This window comes from Larus michahellis, chromosome 14, assembly GCF_964199755.1.
Source record: "Larus michahellis chromosome 14, bLarMic1.1, whole genome shotgun sequence".
NCBI classification, from domain to species: Eukaryota; Metazoa; Chordata; class Aves; order Charadriiformes; family Laridae; genus Larus; species Larus michahellis.
This window is the reverse complement of record NC_133909.1, coordinates 14,451,989-14,463,181: the sequence shown is the minus strand read 5'-3', so window position 1 is coordinate 14,463,181 and position 11,193 is coordinate 14,451,989. Positions and strand designations below refer to the sequence as shown.

Below are 11,193 nucleotides of genomic sequence, written 5' to 3'. Positions count from 1 at the left end.
TTTGCGCGGTGCGAAGCCGCGTAGAGCAGAGTTCAAGTAACGCGTCGCCGCGCGGCGGGCGGGGGCCCAAGGCCGCATCTGAGCAGTGGAAATTTCCACATGGGCTTAATCACGGGTTTGTACCAGCGCCAGAAGGTGGAGCTGGAAAGGGGAACCATCTCGCGAGCTGGCCGTCCTGAGTCGTTGTTTGTCCAAGTCCCAACACGCCGCAGTGAGCTCGGGCTCGGTTCTTCACTGCGCGGCCCCGAGGGACCGACCGAGAACGGGAGACGAGGCTCCGCCGGCCGCGGGCCCAGCTGCAGGAGCGGGGCGAGGTACAGCTGGCAGATTTGCCACGAGCTCAATTTTATCAGAGTGTCTCTGGTAAAATTATCGTTATTTAGTAGAGCTCGTTTTTCATCATTTTATGTGCAAATGTGGAGAGCCCACCTTACCCCGAGCAAGACGCTCTGCCCTCAGGGAACACCTCCCCCGTGATGAAGGCAAAAAAATTCAAGTTGTGCCTTACTGATGCACTCCAGTAACCCTTATCACTAAAAGCAAGACAGAACTTTTGAGACTATTACTTCAGCTTCTAAAGGTAGCAAATTTGGACACAAAATTACATTAATTTTGTGTACAAGAATCCACAGTCTTAAAAAATCTGTACTAAGTGTCACAAGGTACATCCCTTCCCATGATTTCCTGATTAAGTTTCCAAAGCACATTTTCACCAGTGTGACTTGTAAACACTTATCTGGGTTTCACGTTTTCTAAAGGGAGAAAGGCAGCATTTGTTCTCTGCATCACTTAGAAAAAGGCCCCAGTCTGCCAATGTTAATTCACAAGCTAGAAGTTTTCTACCTATACTTTTTTTAGTATAGTTTTTGAACAAAACCAAGCTTTCCACACCCTTTGTTTCAGGCAACTGACCTGGAAACTTTGATATACGACATGTTAATTGCTAAGATAAATAACAATCTACTTCCTTGTCTTCAGCACTGAGCAAGGGGAGTGTTACAAAGCCAATTAAAAATATTTCCACGTTGCCAACTGCAGACTCAAGTGTGGTAGTATTTCAGGACCTCAGCTGAAGTTCTCATAACAAGAGTACTGCCAACTGATAGAATTCCACAGAAAAGGCAAAAATACGTAACTAAGAGGCAGGTTAGGCTGTGGTTAAGAACATCACAAGCTGAGCCTCAACAGGAAAACGATCACCAAGGGCTACGCACAGACTAGCCAAAAGGTCTGACACGCAAAAGAAACACTGACTTGGGTTCCAACTAACCTAGATCGAATCTTGCTTTGATTCTTGCAGACAGAACCTTGAACACATTCAGCTGTTAGTTAAGCATTGTTAAACTTGAAACTAATCATTGTTACTGATAAACAAGCAGGTAAGGAACTGAAAGTCAGTATTAACTGGAATTTTGATATACTGTACTTGAAAGCGTGAAGTACTTTAACCCCAGGATCACGTATTATTCCCGCTATGCTCCTACTCAAGGAAAGTGCTGTTGCTTCGCTCAGCATGGGCAGTGTTTTGAGATTGAAGTCATTTGCATGTCTTGGGAAAAAAAAAAATCCATGAAGCATGTTCATGGATCAACAGCCCACATCCCTCCCCACACTTCCGTAAAGAAATCACTGCTCAATACCAGTTTAAGTATAATTTGAAGTTTTAATACTAAGATCTTCCCATTTCTCTGAAGCTCATAGTACGCCCGCATGCTAACTCACAAGGCCTGACAGCTGCAGATACATTGCACTCAAGCCTAGTCTGCACATATGCTCGTGTGAAGGCAACAGTTACGGTGCTGCAAAAGCTTCCTACGCTCGTAGCAGCTCGTTAGCAACACCACTGCAGAGTTTGGTTAGCAAGACTTTTTTAGCTATACCATTACTCTGGCAGATCTTTTCCAAAAACTGGCCCTAGGCTAGCGAGACAAGGAAGAGTACTGTTTCCAAGTTACATAGAAGCCAGCTTTAGTCTTCTTCCCCATCGAAGCAGAGCCTGCCATGCTAAGCAATCTAGCCCAATCAAGGCAAGGCTGTTTTTTGTATAAGCTTAAATGTTTAATCAGACACAGTTGAGAAACCTTTCTAGAATTTAATATAAAAACATTTGACATTCCATTAATGTAAAGTTGTGCACATGTTGAGAAAATTGCCATCTGAAAGAAAATTCGGTCTTCAAATATCTTTATTGGAAGGCCATGCACTGCCTTCTGTTACTGTATTTCAAATCACTGTACATTTACTTTGAAAACACTGTCTGCATTTTCTAGTACAAAAAACTAAAAATTGTTTCAGGAATGTAGAGAAATATTCAACTTAAATAGCGAAAAAGTGCACCATAATTACTGCTGCACTGCAGTCATTTCTGCATTTCCCATTTCTTAAATAACTATCCTGTTTTGATAACACACAATATAAAGAGCAATTATGAAAAACTGAGACATTTAAATACACTAAGTTATTGAGAATAACTTGTCGGCATTGGGTAACCTATCATAGGAGCAGCACCAGTAGCGGGATACGCATACTGCTGTTGGTTCATGCCATTGTGCATATTTGCAATATTACTTCCATACTGCTGCTCATAGCCATTCTGGTAAGCTCCTGCAGCAGGGTTACCAGCCCTGAAGCCAGCCTGCATGCCTGCGGCTGCAAAGCCATTTCCAAAAGGTGTTCCATTACTGAAACTCTGGGCACTGTAAGCCCCATTTTGAGTTTTTGCTCCAAAGTCTCTCTTTCCTAGTGCACCATAGGTTCTCTCAAAGTTCTCCCTCTCTCTAAAACTACTAAATCCACCCCTTTTGCCCGCAGAATATCTGTCACGTCGATCACCTCGGGAACGACCTATTAAAAAAAGACAGGACATAGTTATATATATCAACGGCTGCATTTTACATACCTCCAAGTGAGTTCACCTAGTAAGAGGAAAGTCTTTCCCTTTCTGCCCCAGCAAGGCCAATCTGCTACAGAAGCCTTCCAGTTGGTAACTGGACTCTAGTTACACAAAGACTATTTTGATCGAGAAAGCTGTCTAACTGGTGAGGAGAGTCATATACTCTCCCCGGTAACACGAGTGGTGGCAGCAAGGCAAACAGTCACTTTCATCCATCTTTCCTAGCCAGATGAGAAGGCCACAAAACTGCGCTCTGAAGTGTGCCATTTCAGAGCAAATACATAATCTTTGGCCAGCACTAGCCATAGCTGCACCACAGCATGAGTGTGGAGCATTCAGTGGGAAGGGGTATTGGTTTTTGTTATCGGTGTTAATAAATACCTTTCCAGGTCACCATAACTGGTTGCTAAACCACCTTCCACATTCATTTTGGTGAGAGGCTGGAGGTGGAACTTGAGTTACCATTTTGTTCCGAGAGGAAAGCTACACACTGTGGTCAAGAATAGTACTTACCTGAACCTCTGTCTTCAATCAACTGAAGCAATTTGGGGTTGATGGCTTGATTAGCCTCCCGAAGCACAGAGATGAGGTCATTTACTTGCTTAATATTGTTAGGAGTAAAGAATGTGTATGCTGTGCCTGTTTTGGTACTGCGGGCAGTTCGTCCAATTCGGTGGATATAGTCCTCTGAGGAGTTAGGGTAGTCATAATTGATGACAAATTTCACATCTTCCACATCTGTAAAGTGTTGCAGTGTGGCAAAAAGCAAGGTACAAAGTTTTGCACACCACAACAGCCAAATCGAAGATAAACATTAGACAATAGTATACTTTAAAAGAAATAATGGCTGCAAAGAACAGTGTTAGAATTATCCATTTCTGCATGAGTATTGTGGAAGAGAGTTATGCACACTCCGTCTGTTCCCGTCTCATCACCCACCCTGTGATCCAAAACCTTACCATAAAGGAGTATGCATTTGCTTGTCATTCCCAACTCAAGAGTCCCCTTTACAAATCATCAAGTGACATCTGAATGCTTCTTGCAGTAGGGCCACTAAAGCTCACAGCAGCCTCTTCATGTGCTCATTTGAGGACCTTAGAGTAAAAACATACAAGGTCCTTCACATACACACTCATTAGAAGCTCAAAAAAAAAGGGGCCACACTGCTCGTCTTGCCAAGACCTTTGAACCGCAGCTGCAAGAAAAACATACCTGTCCCCCCAAAGTCACCAAGTTGTTTTTATGCACTGTGTCTCGTCTAGGCAAGCGCTTCCAAGAAGCCAGGGTTCACTTGAGAATGTGTCTCTCTCTGGCAGGTCTCGACATGACGACTATGTATAGGTGGAGGAACTTCGACTTTCAAAGGCATTTGAAAAGCCATTGCTTTCCTGCCCCACTTGCTAAAGTGAGAGGTGGACTTTTTCTCAGATTTCATGTGCCAGTACTCACCAATTTGTACAAGGCTTAGTACATTTTAGAGCTGCTCTCTCCATTTCATGGTTGAAAAAAATTTCATTGAACATTGAAGTTTGTAATTATTTTCTTCGACATTTCAGCAAACTCACTGAAATTCAAAGACCCACAGATCACAGCAGACAGTATGCACAAAACTAACAGTACTGCACCATGGCAAATCATGCAAAGCATGGAGAGGAGAGAAATACCAGGGCAAAGTGAACTGTGAATGAAACTGCTTATTTCATGAGAGAACAGTTTATGGGGTAGTAGTTTAAAGGACGATCTTTGCCTTTTGAAGATTACTGGCACACAATGCTCTCAGCTTTCACCTCTCTATTTGACTGGAAGCAGCCAGCCGATCACTTCCACTAGTCCTCCATCCCCCTCGAGTCCTCCGATTGTCATGCCTAGGCCTTGCCACAAAGACTGCACCTTTATGTGAAGAAAACTTAGAAAAATGCAGAGGTTAAAGAAAGCAATAGACTTTCTTTAAATTGCTTTGGGCAACTGCCATTACGAGTTGTACTAACCTAGACCTCTGGATGCAACATCTGTAGCAATCAGGATTGGTGCTTTTCCATGTTTGAATTCTGTAACACAAGAAACTCATCAGTTTCTTCACTGAAGTAACACAGATCATACAACTTGCAGAAATTGCTGAAATACTCACCGTTTAGAACCCAGTCCCTCTCCTGCTGACTTTTATCACCATGAATACCCATTGCTGGCCACCTGAAAATACAGAACTTGATTGATCTCAGAACATTCTGCAAGTAGTTTCATTAATCAAAAACAGAGCTACTGGCAGTGTGCAAATAGCTTAGTTAGCATTAACATTTCAACCAACACCTGGTGTCACTGTATCTGACAGCTTTGGCACCATAGTTAAGTGGTCACTCACGAAGAATCAAGAACAATCTCAGACTAGCGGGGTGGCTTGCTGAAGTTCAAGCTATTAGACTCACCCATCTCTCCTCATCTTCCTGGTAAGATCATCACACCGTCTTTTGGTTTCCACAAACACAATTGTTTTATTTTCCTTTTCACTCATTATTTCTTCCATCAAACGAATAAGCCTATCACGAAGAAGATGATGATTAGAGCTAGGATTCATTTGTACTGTTCAAGCTTAGTTTTAACAGCCTGATTTTTTTAAAAAAATAATTTTTAGTGGTCTCAGACTGACATCAAAAACCCATCAAGGCAAATTCATTACACAGTTCATCAGCCAAAACCATTAAAAAACGCTTTGCCCCCACTGACTTACTTGTCATCTTTCTCTACATCATGACACACATCCACAATCTGAAGAATGTTGTGGTTTGCACTTAGTTCTAACGCACCAATGTTGATGTGTACATATTCTTTCAAGAAGTCTTCAGCCAGCTGCCTGACTTCCTTTGGCCATGTAGCACTCCACATCAGAGTTTGCCTGTCAGGCTGGAGAAGGAGACTAGGTCAGTACAAGATCAACATATAGTCAAATGCCCAACCAAAAAAAACCTACCCAGACAAGGCTGAAAGAGTTAATCGCACTACCTTTGCTTTAATAAGCGTAGTGGCATTTGTTTCTGACATAGTGACAATGCCTTAACCATCTATACTCACTCTTATCTGATCCACAATTTTTCTGATCTGAGGTTCAAAACCCATGTCAAGCATCCTGTCAGCTTCATCAAGGACAAGGTAAGTACACCTCCTGAGGTTGGTCTTTCCAGCTTCTAAGAAGTCTATGAGTCTTCCAGGTGTAGCAATGCAGATTTCCACACCTAAAAAACAAGTAGTAAAGTCAGCTTGAAGTAGTTTTCACATTGCCTCTTACAGAGGTGCATCAAGGCTTATCTGTACCTCTTTCCAAGTCACGAATTTGTGGTCCCTTTGGAGCACCTCCATAAATACATGTAGACTTCAAACGGCATGCTCTGCTATATTCAGCAGCAACCTGCTGCACTTGTTGAGCCAGTTCACGAGTTGGTGCCAGCACAAGACACTAGAAGTGAGATGCCCAGCTTTTAGTATTTGAAGCTTCTAGTCTGACACTAGTTTTAAATGGAAAGGCTGTCATATAGCAATTACTTATATTAATTACTTCAGTGCCAGAATGACTAAATTGGATTTAAGTAGCCCAAACCAGCAAACTAAATTACCTAGCATCTCAAGTTACCACCAAACAGTGACCTATGTTGTATGCTAAGATACCCGAAAGTCACTAGCTTCCAGGGGATAGCAATTTCCAAAATGGGACATCCAGCCCTGTTCTGTACAATTTTAAGGACAATCCAGTCAGAGCTTATGGAATGTTCCTGGGAAACTACCAAAGCATGGAACCACTTTAGTCATATAGAGAAACACAATACAGCTGTGCACGCTTATAAGCATGGAGAATTGGACTGTAAAAAAATAAAATCACATTCTCTAGAAATTAAGATCTCTCTTCATTTAGGAATACTCACAATAGGTCCATCTCCTCGCTCCAGGAATGGCTGATGATTTATATGCACAATAGCAGGCAACAAGTACTGTTTGGAAGAAAGAAGAGTCTCATTACAGTCTCTTCCCAGAAGCATTTGGCCTGCACTAAGCCAGGCCATACTTTCACTTCTGAAATCCAGCAGTATTCCAGGTTATCAAAACTTACAGACAGTGTTTTCCCTGATCCAGTCTGTGCCACTCCAACCATATCCAATCCACTCAAAGCAACAGGCCAACCTTGTGCCTGAATAGCAGTTGGTTCAGTGAAGTTCTGCCTCTGAATTACTTCCATAACATTTGCTTGAAGAAAAAAAAGAAATTTACTAACTTGCACTCTGTCTTAAGCCTGGAAGAATGACCAGTACACTAGTCTCCACTTACCAGGAAAATTAGCTTCATAGAAGTTTATGATCGGTTTTGGACAGTTATGGCCCCTAACTGTGACTTCTTTGCTTGCTCTGTACTGTTCAACTTCTTGCTGCAAGATTAAAAAACCCATTATTGGAAATAAGCTTTGATAGCAAAGTTATCTTTTAAGTTACCTTATCCATGTCTCTTGGGCCCCATGACCCTCAGCATGTTTGCACTTATTTGTTTACTTTTGCACAAGTTGGATAAAGTACATACCACAGTACGTCTAACTACATCAGGATGTTCTTGATAGAAGTTCTTCTCAAATTTGGGCAGCTCATCTAAATTCCATTTCTTTTTTGTAAGTTTTTCCCCAGGGTTTCCAAATTTCTTCCCAGAGAGAGGTCCACCTCTACTTCCTCCAAAACGGGGGGCTCCAAACCTAGAGAAAATCATAATATAGAATCAAAGAGAAACATTTCAGTCCTCTTATACAACTTAACCACCATCTTTGCAGTCCAGCCTGTAACCTTACAATTCAGATTCATGAACCCCATCTACAGGATACTGAAACTTCAAAACACATACTTAAATTGCAGATGCCACAATCTGCCTAGCTACAACTCATATTCAGAAGCTAAGGAAACACGTGTCTCTGCAGTTGAAATTGAACAGCCTGTTAACAAGTTACAACACAGGCAAAGGGCATTAAAACCTTTGTATTGCCCCATGATCAAAATGGTTTCCCACCCAAGTGACACTCCCATTGTGTGTCAGCCTACACAAAGTGGGCAGGAGCAGTTACAAAACCTTGGGATAACTTTCCTATAAACCGTTTTCTTGTATCCCAAAAGATAAGACTTCCCTCAATAACGATGTTTTACAAGGCCATGCATTTTGTGTTAGCGTTTTAGGTGAGGTCCCTCCGTTCAGAAAAGGCTCATCTCCAAAGCCTGTCCCGGCAGCCCTTAGGCGCTAGCTAAGCCCTGCACCGAGCACCGCTAAACTGGCTCCGAGCGTGGGGCTCCCTCCCGCGCCCCGATTGCTCCCCAATTTGGGGCGGGCGGGCGCTGGAGCGATCCTTCACGGCACAACACAGCGCTCCCAGAGGGGACCTGGCTGAGCGGCCGCTGCTTCCTGCCAGCGCTGTTTCCTTTGTCTCTCATTTCTGTCTACGCCACATTTTCCAGCCGCTGCCATTTTAGAGTCTGAGCTGGGCGGGGGGAGGAGAAGGAGGAGGAACAAAGGCAGCAGCCGGCATTTTGATTTCCCCTCAGTCACCGCATGGCGGGGCCGGCCATTAACATCCGCTTACACAACACAAAGCGGGAGCCGGCCGGCTTCTGCCAGCAACAGCCAGAGCCGCCGTCTCCTGCGAGGGGGAAGGGAGGAAGAGGGAACCGCCCTACCGAGAGCTCCCCAAGGCTTCGCCATCGACGAAGCGCCCGGCCAACCCACTGACCCACAAACCTCCACCAGCCCGCCGCTCCCCAGCCCACCCCCACTGACGGGGGGAGGGGGGGAGGAATCGAGCTCTGGGTGGACCATCCGTCCTCGGATGGGGTATGGGGGGAGACCCTTCGCCCCCGCACCCCCCCCCCCCCCCCAAAAAAAACCCACCCGCACCCCTCTTAAGGGGTCACACGCCCGCGGGGGCTGCGCTGAGGCGGATGGACCTAGCCCCATCCCGGGCTGTGCAGCCGCCCACGCACAATGGCCGCCCTCGCCGGCGCCAGGAGCTCCTAACGCCAGCTCCCCTCCCCCGGCCTCCCCTCACCGAGCTCCGGAGACCTCGAGCCGGTAAGCGCTGAGGAGAAGGGCTCCAGGGCCCAACCCTCGCCACTCGCCGCCATTTTAAATGGCTGAGAAAACAACCCCACAGTCGGTCTACAGAGTCCGGACGCTGGCGGCGGCTAGCGCCGGCCGGGCCCCCGGACTCACCCTCTATCCCTGTCGCTGGAATACCCGGGCATGGTGATGGTGGCGGTGGGCGAGACGATCCCGGTCACTTAAAGTGGGTGGCGAAAGGTTGGGCAGGATCCGTCGCCGTTAGTGGGGGCCACTGAATGTAGAGCGCCTCGCCGCCCGGATGCCGGTTATATAAGGGGGGCCGCGGGGGCTGCCGGGAACCGGCTGCTGACGCAGGCACAGACCCCGCCCCTTCTCTTATGTAAGCGGCCCGAGACGGCCGGAGACCCCGCCCCCTCGCGCGTGGGCGGGGCCGCCGCGCGGCCGACTGACCGGCTTCTGGCTGGCGGGCGGAAGTGCCTCCCCTCCCCGGGGCGTGGCCTCCGCTGACGTCACCGTCCGCAGCGCCCCGCCCGCAGGGCCCCGCGCGCCCGCCGCCCACTCAAGGAAGGGCGCGAGCGGCCGCGCATGCGCGGAGCGGGGTTGGGGTGCTCGCGGCCTGGAGGCGCCGGCCCGACCCCCGGTGACGCTTCTCCCGCTGCGAGGCCGCGGATCCCCCCCGGCCTGCGGGGATCGGGGATTATATCACTTACAGCGGCCCGAACTGCTTGTGGAAAGTCTCCTGCAAGCGCTCCGGCAGATACAGCTCAAGTGGAGGTGCCGCGTCTTAACTAATACCTGGTAATTCGAAGAAGTGGTAGATGCAGCCACACTCCTCCCTAGTGTTATCGAGACTACAGGAGTTCAGATGTGCAGATCGTCACAGGTTGGACACGGATAATCATCATAGCAGACACATGATTAAATGCTACTTCGAGCGGCGCTTTTTAAACAGTTACCCATTGCCTGGACACTTCCATAACTATTAAATACATGTGATGAGAAACAGACTATTTTTATCTTTTCCAATTCCAGAAGACGACTAGAAGAGCAATTCAAAGGTCACACGAAGCGCACCGGTGCACTGAAGGCCAGGGCTGCTTAAAAAGCATGTGTATAATAAACATTAAGTACCTGAAGCAGGTACCGCGTTGCCTATCTGCCCTGCTGCGTCAGCTTAAGGAAGAACTTGAATGTTTTGCGACCTGAGGCTTTGAGCGCACACAGAAAAGGTGAAGCTTGAAGCATAACCGGGAGCAGCCATATTGCCACACCACCTGTTTCAGGCAGTGGCCGATGCAAATGAAAACAACATAAGGAAGAAGTGTTGTAACAGCACTCTCCGTTTATATCCTCCCACCTTCTCTCAATCCGTGCTTTAAGGCTTTTCTGAGACAAAAATAGCATAACTAGTTGATGGCCATTTCTTCCCATTTTTGTTCTATTTATGCTCTTAGCTTCTGAGATACCATGACAATGCGTTTCACAGTTTAATTGTTCGCTACCTGAAAAACATTTCCTTTTGTTTTCAACACATTGCCTGCTAAGAACAAGAGGCACGAAACAAAATGGGTTATTAGAAATAGTGAGTAATAATTTTCTATTTATTTATACCCTTTGTGGACATTAATCTTTTCCAAGCCACCTCCTTTGTAAACCAAAGCTGCAGTCCATCTAATTCTCCTTTAAATACAATTCCACACTTCTGATTATCCTTGCCATTTTCTCTTTATTGTCAAGAAATGCATACAATATTCAAGACCTGAGCCCCGTACAGATTGACATAGTGAAAGCATCAAGATGTTTTTGATCTGTTGTGGATTATTTCCTAATGATTTTTTTCCTTTTTTTTTTTTGATTGTTGCTAAGAATGGAGCAAGGTTTTCAAGGAATAGTACTAGATGTTTCCATGATCTCTTCCTCAAAAGTAACACCTAAATTAGGCCTGTCTTTGATTATGAATAGACACAGCTATTCCCACCCTGAGCAATCTGGACTACCACCTTGATTGATCACTTTTTCTTACTATTAAGTTGTTCTTCAGTAGCACTTCAATTTGACTAGGTTCCTTAATATTATACCCTGCAAATTTCTAATAAGGGATTCTCCACAATTTTTTTCAGTAGGAGTTAACTGATTTAATACAGCTCATTAAAGATTTTTCTCCCAAAATACTCTTTTTAACGCTCTGTACCTCCTGACCCTATAGGCTTCCCGCTTCTGGTAAGTCT

The 11,193-nt window shown here is 45.7% G+C and overlaps 1 protein-coding gene across 2 annotated transcripts; it reads right to left on the bottom strand.

The window, feature by feature from the left end:
* Positions 1-2,078: 2,078 nt before the first annotated feature.
* Positions 2,079-9,275, bottom strand: DDX5 (DEAD-box helicase 5). Of its 2 annotated transcripts, none has more exons than XM_074608174.1 (13): positions 9,140-9,275; positions 7,451-7,616; positions 7,205-7,301; positions 6,990-7,123; positions 6,805-6,870; positions 6,200-6,341; positions 5,960-6,120; positions 5,619-5,791; positions 5,317-5,427; positions 5,022-5,083; positions 4,882-4,941; positions 3,407-3,631; positions 2,079-2,844 (listed from the first exon to the last, which is right to left on the bottom strand). In XM_074608174.1, exons 1-13 carry the CDS (start codon positions 9,145-9,147, stop codon positions 2,459-2,461), a joined length of 1,791 nt encoding a protein of 596 aa, XP_074464275.1. In that variant the 5' UTR covers positions 9,148-9,275; the 3' UTR covers positions 2,079-2,458. The 2 variants fall into 2 exon arrangements, with proteins under 2 accessions (XP_074464275.1, XP_074464273.1); XM_074608172.1 differs by having other exon boundaries at positions 9,116-9,264.
* Between the last annotated feature and the right edge of the window lie 1,918 nt (positions 9,276-11,193).

What these genes read in the sequence shown, in the direction of transcription:
- DDX5 (XM_074608172.1), bottom strand. Translation starts at nt 9,147, where the DNA reads ATGCCCGGGTATTCCAGCGACAGGGATAGAGG. An exon ending in GATGTAGAGAAAGATGACAA is followed by an intron (nt 5,428 to 5,618) that starts GTAAGTCAGTGG and finishes TCTTCGTGATAG; the next exon opens with GCTTATTCGTTTGATGGAAG. An exon ending in AGGAAGATGAGGAGAGATGG is followed by an intron (nt 5,084 to 5,316) that starts GTGAGTCTAATA and finishes CTGTATTTTCAG; the next exon opens with GTGGCCAGCAATGGGTATTC.